General features: G+C 38.3%; 2 protein-coding genes across 2 annotated transcripts in view; both read right to left on the bottom strand.

Annotated features, from left to right (window-relative positions):
• The window catches only part of LOC118327349 (CD209 antigen-like protein E), a 22523-nt gene that overhangs the window by 2584 nt on the left and 14947 nt on the right, over positions 1 to 4992 (bottom strand). The window lies entirely within an intron of this gene.
• Positions 188 to 2154, bottom strand: LOC118327342 (histone H1-like). Its single transcript, XM_035660664.1, has one exon. It carries the CDS (start codon positions 1635 to 1637, stop codon positions 942 to 944), a length of 696 nt encoding a protein of 231 aa, XP_035516557.1. The 5' UTR covers positions 1638 to 2154; the 3' UTR covers positions 188 to 941.

Raw genomic sequence — 4992 nt, 5'->3', positions numbered from 1 at the left:
ACAATCAATACACAATAAATCTTCAAATAAGACAACACAACTACTTAACTGGCTCACAGAAGATATTTATATCTTCTGTCATTTTATTTACTTGTTCTGACATTAGTCTTTAGTATCCAGGTGAGTTGGTGCTGACAGATGACCTGTAACCTGTATAATAATAATAATAATAATAATAGACCAGAAATATCCAGATCAGGTTACATTGTAACAATAATAGAAAATCTCTGTTTCAATGTAACAACGTTAAATAATCTAAAGATTTGACAGGTTGAAACTTAAGTAAACAAAACCACATTATATCATATATATATTATATTTAATGTAAACGGCCTAAAGATGTTTTAGACATGAAGACATGTTAAATGTTCAATATGTTCCAGGGTCAGTTTGATTATCACGTCATTGTTATAATCACTAAAATGTTATTATTGTTCTGGTATAACTAACACTGATTAATTATTATGAGTTTTAAGTTACACAGGACAATAAATTATAAATGATTACTGTAAAATAACCCAATGTGAAGATTTCAGTATTAAGGATTAGTTTGTCTCACTTTTAGTAAAGTGAATAGTTTTTTTTTTGTCCTTTTATATTCTAATATTTTATGTTTCATACAATCACTGTACAAGAAAAATGCTCAAATATAAAACAGTGAGAAATATAAATTAGCTGACTGGCTCTCCTCAGATATTTGTTAATAATACATTATGATACATTTGAGCTTTTTGTGTCTTATCTGGTGATCCAGTTCAGCAGTGTTGACAGACAGCCTCAGATCAGGTTACATTGTAACAATAATAGAAAACCTCCTAACATCTGGAGACAATAACAACAAGAAGAAGAGTAAGAATAATAAGCAGGAGTGAGCTCTTTAAGGGGAGTGTGGGTGGCTCTTAAAAGAGCCTTTAGTCGGACACATTCAGACTGCTGACAGCTCACTTCTTCTTGGGTGCTGCCTTCTTGGCTTTGGGCTTTGCAGCCTTCTTTGCGGGGGCTTTCTTGGCTGCAGGAGCCTTCTTCACCACCTTCTTGGGGCTCTTGGTGGCCTTCTTGGGGCTCTTGGCCGCGGCTTTCTTGGGGCTCTTGGCCGCCGCCGCCGCGGGTTTCTTGGCCTTCTTCGGGGACTTCTTCGCGGCTGCGGGCTTCTTGGCTGCCGCTGCTTTGGGCTTTTTGGCCGCTGCTGCTTTGGCTTTCTTGGCTCCTGCTCCTGCTGCTGCTCCTGCGGGCTTCTTGGCTTTAGGAGCGGCGGCTTTCTTGGCTGCTGCTGCTGCTGCTGCTGCTGCCGGCTTCTTCTTCTTGGCTGCGGGCTCGGCCGCCTTCTTGTTCATCTTGAAGGATCCGGAGGCCCCGGTCCCCTTGGTCTGGACCAGAGTCCCTTTGGTCACCAGGCCCTTGATGGCGGTCTTGACGCGGGCCTTGTTCTTCTCCACATCGTAGCCTCCGGCAGCCAGAGCCTTCTTGAGGGCGGCCGCAGACACGCCGCTGCGCTCCTTGGATGCGGCCACAGTTTTCAGGATGAGCTCGCTGACGCTGGGGCCGGCCTTCTTCGCTTTGGAAACCTTCTTCTTGGCTGCTTTAGCCGGGGCGGCGGCGGCGGCGGCGGGAGCTGCAGCTGGAGCTACTTCTGCCATTCTGTCAACTTAATGTGTTGTCTTCCTGCTCAGCGCGATACGACAGTGACACTGAGTGTTGGAGAGTCCGGAGCAGGAGGCTGCACTTAAACACACCATGAGAACCGTGGAGACTCAACCCGGCCCCTGCCTCCTGATGCCGGCTCACTTGTGTTTTCTCCTCATCGATAAAACGCTCCAAACTCAATGTGGGACAAGTGCTGGAGGCTGACGCTGAAGGGAGCCGATAGCGGACTTGTGTCTCTTCATATTCAGCTCTTGTACAGCTCTGATGCTCTCTGCATTTTCTTTGGGGAGCCTCCAAACCTCACAGATTCACCGTCCTGAGCGGCGCTGCTCGGCGGCTTTTAACACTCATTTCTCTCCCACAATCATTTCAAAAGCATCGCAGCTCCGTCAAAACACGTTTTCCAGTCGCTGCACATCTTTGTTCACACACTCAACGTAAAAACAATCCTCTGCTCATGATCGCTTTGGGATAAAATCAACTTATTCTGCTCGCAGCAAACACACTGATGATGGCTGAGACTCACGGTGACACACTTCACATCAGAGCTGATCATCGTGGCTGAATTTCACTGATCAATATATTGTGCGTGTAATCTTAGACAACACTAAATTATTTTTCTCGATCAAGAATGATCTCCAGCATTATTATTATTATTATTATTATTATTATTAAGTTACACAGACACTCAAAAAGCAACTGCATTGTATTTTTACTGCAGCCATAAAACTCTGTCCTCTGGCCTCATGCTGAACTAACAGTGTTGGTTTACTTGTTTACTAATTAATTTATTCACTATAAGTGGTGATTTGATTCCTGAAAGGCAGAAGATTCAGAGAAACAAAACTCATGTCTGATAATAAACATAATGATTTATAAATATTGATGTTGTCCAGTCAGAGACATTTTTTGATATCAGCAGCACTATGTAGAGGAGTTCCTTTAGGTAAGAGGCATTGTGCACAAATGGACCATGTTTAAATTCAACATCAATGTTTTTATCTCTGACTCCATTTGTGAAATGCATTGAAGCATTTGTTATCAGGACTGTGAACGCTGTGATGTTAACCACATGTTATAGATAAACAGCTGTGTGTGAGCTCAGAGATACTCTCTGGAAATAGAGTCAAAACCTTTTTTAAATGTTTTAATCAAGACCAAAAATATTGTAGTGAGGAGATGTGGAAGAAGCTTCCTGTCTCCATCAGGAGGAGCTGCTGTGTCTCATCTTCACTACAATGAATCATGGGACATTTATTAGTTTTAATAAAGCAGCTCCATGAGACTACAGCTCTCACAGGACGTCTGCTAACAGAGATAAGCCAACGGACCTCTCTGTTTTTGTTTGTAACCTCTGTACCTTCTCCATCAGCTATATTCAATAAACCCTCCAACATAATATACATACATATATATGTATGTATATACATATATATGTATATTCTTTCAGAAAGTTATTTGAAGTTACAGCAGATAACACACTGACTCAGAGTCTTTGTGTAAACAAACAATGGATGAAAATATTATTAGAATATTATATAATAATAAAACATCTTGATGTTGGGCAGTATAAGCACTTATGTGCATTTTATCAACACAGTGAGGTAAAAAGGTTTATATAGTTTATTTGTCTTTCTGACATATATTATGTTTCAGTGGTCAAATGAATACAAGCTGCTTATTTTGTGGTGGAAACAGAAACAGAATCAGCACCTTGGACAGCGACACTTCAGTGTGACAGTTCAGAGCTTGTTTTCTCACAGCAGCAGAATGAATGTTTCACATCTTCATCACATAATTAAAATATATTAAACGATCAGTGATTGACTGAGATATCCTCTGAGACCAAAAACAAGTCGGAATTATAATCTGAGACACAAAGAGCAGAGGGAGGTTTCATAAAGGCTCATTAAAGCAGCGTTCACTGTCGTCAATCAGCCGCAAAACAAACTGAACTGAAACTGAATTGGTTCATGAAGCTGGTTTGGATCCAATGTGAGCAGAATAAGTCTTTAAAAGACAGAGCTGAAATATAAAGTGCTGATTACGTCAATGTAAAAGAAATAGACACATTAAGACAAAAATTTTCATTTTATTACAGAAAAAACTGATAAAATCACTTCATTAATGAACTTCAGTGTTCTGTAGGTTACAAATCATATATATATATATATATATATATATAAAATTATATATTATAAAATATAACACTACATCTTTTACACATTATTTCATAGATATAGTCCATCAGTTGGATCATGTTTCTTTGTATATATTAGTGTCCATAATGATGAAAATACTGCTCAAACAACATTTGTCACTTTCTGTATTTAACTTTATGCATGTATAATTCTTTAATTTTATTCAATGACATTTAAAGAGATGAAATGTGTAAAACATTTCCTGTTTGTCTGATTTATCCTGGTTCCGGGGTTAGTCTGGACGGTTTCATCGTGAATTTGAATAAACTAATAAAAACACATAGACCTTTGTGAAACTGAAATTCCTGAAAGTTACTGAAAACACCATAAATAGTGAGTCCAGATTGTTAAAGAAACAACAACTATCCAGTGTTTCCTCTACTTTTTTTGGCAGTGGTGGTTTAAGGTCATTTATTTTAGTTTCATGCCCGTACCGGTTCTGGTTGTAGTGTTGGTTGAATCAGTATAATTTTGTGTGTTTTTTTAATTATAACATTAATATAGGTAAACACTAGGGGTGTTTATAACACAAAAATAACAAAATTATGATGTTAATATATCTTACTGAAGCCTTGGGATGTAGCAGCCACTACATGCATTACTGCCTATTTATTCCCCTCAAATGGGGCTATGTGCACCCCTAGGGGTACTTTCAAAGTACTACAGGAACTGTGTGTGAAAATAGTATTTTATAAAGATGTATACAGAATTACTCAAAATTATTAAACTATACATTAAAAATGTAAATGTCACTTCGATAACCACATTTTATATTTATATAATAACTGGGCTGTATTACACCATATTAACTTCAGTGACAGTAAATAGTAAAGAGAATATCAGTCAATGCATTCTATTGTTTATAATTAGACCAAAGTCAGTTTTTTCCCCCTGTACTAACCTCAACAGTAATATCTATTTGGGATTAAATACTGTATTAAGTATCATTTATTATTGTCTGGCCTCTACTAGGTGCTAAGTAGAAGCTGATCAACTGTATCTGAAATATGTTGAGTAAGAATCTGTAGAATTGTATTAACAACCACTTTAAAACATAGTAAATATAAGTCTTCATGTAATGAACCAGGACTGTGTCTCTTTGTTGAGAAGTGGTGTGCCTTAAAAAGGACCTTTGCTTCAGTGATCA

This window comes from Morone saxatilis, unplaced genomic scaffold, assembly GCF_004916995.1.
Source record: "Morone saxatilis isolate NCDOM2014 unplaced genomic scaffold, NCSU_SB_2.0 Contig17, whole genome shotgun sequence".
Classification (NCBI taxonomy): Eukaryota; Metazoa; Chordata; class Actinopteri; family Moronidae; genus Morone; species Morone saxatilis.
This window is presented reverse-complemented; position numbering and strand designations above follow the sequence as displayed.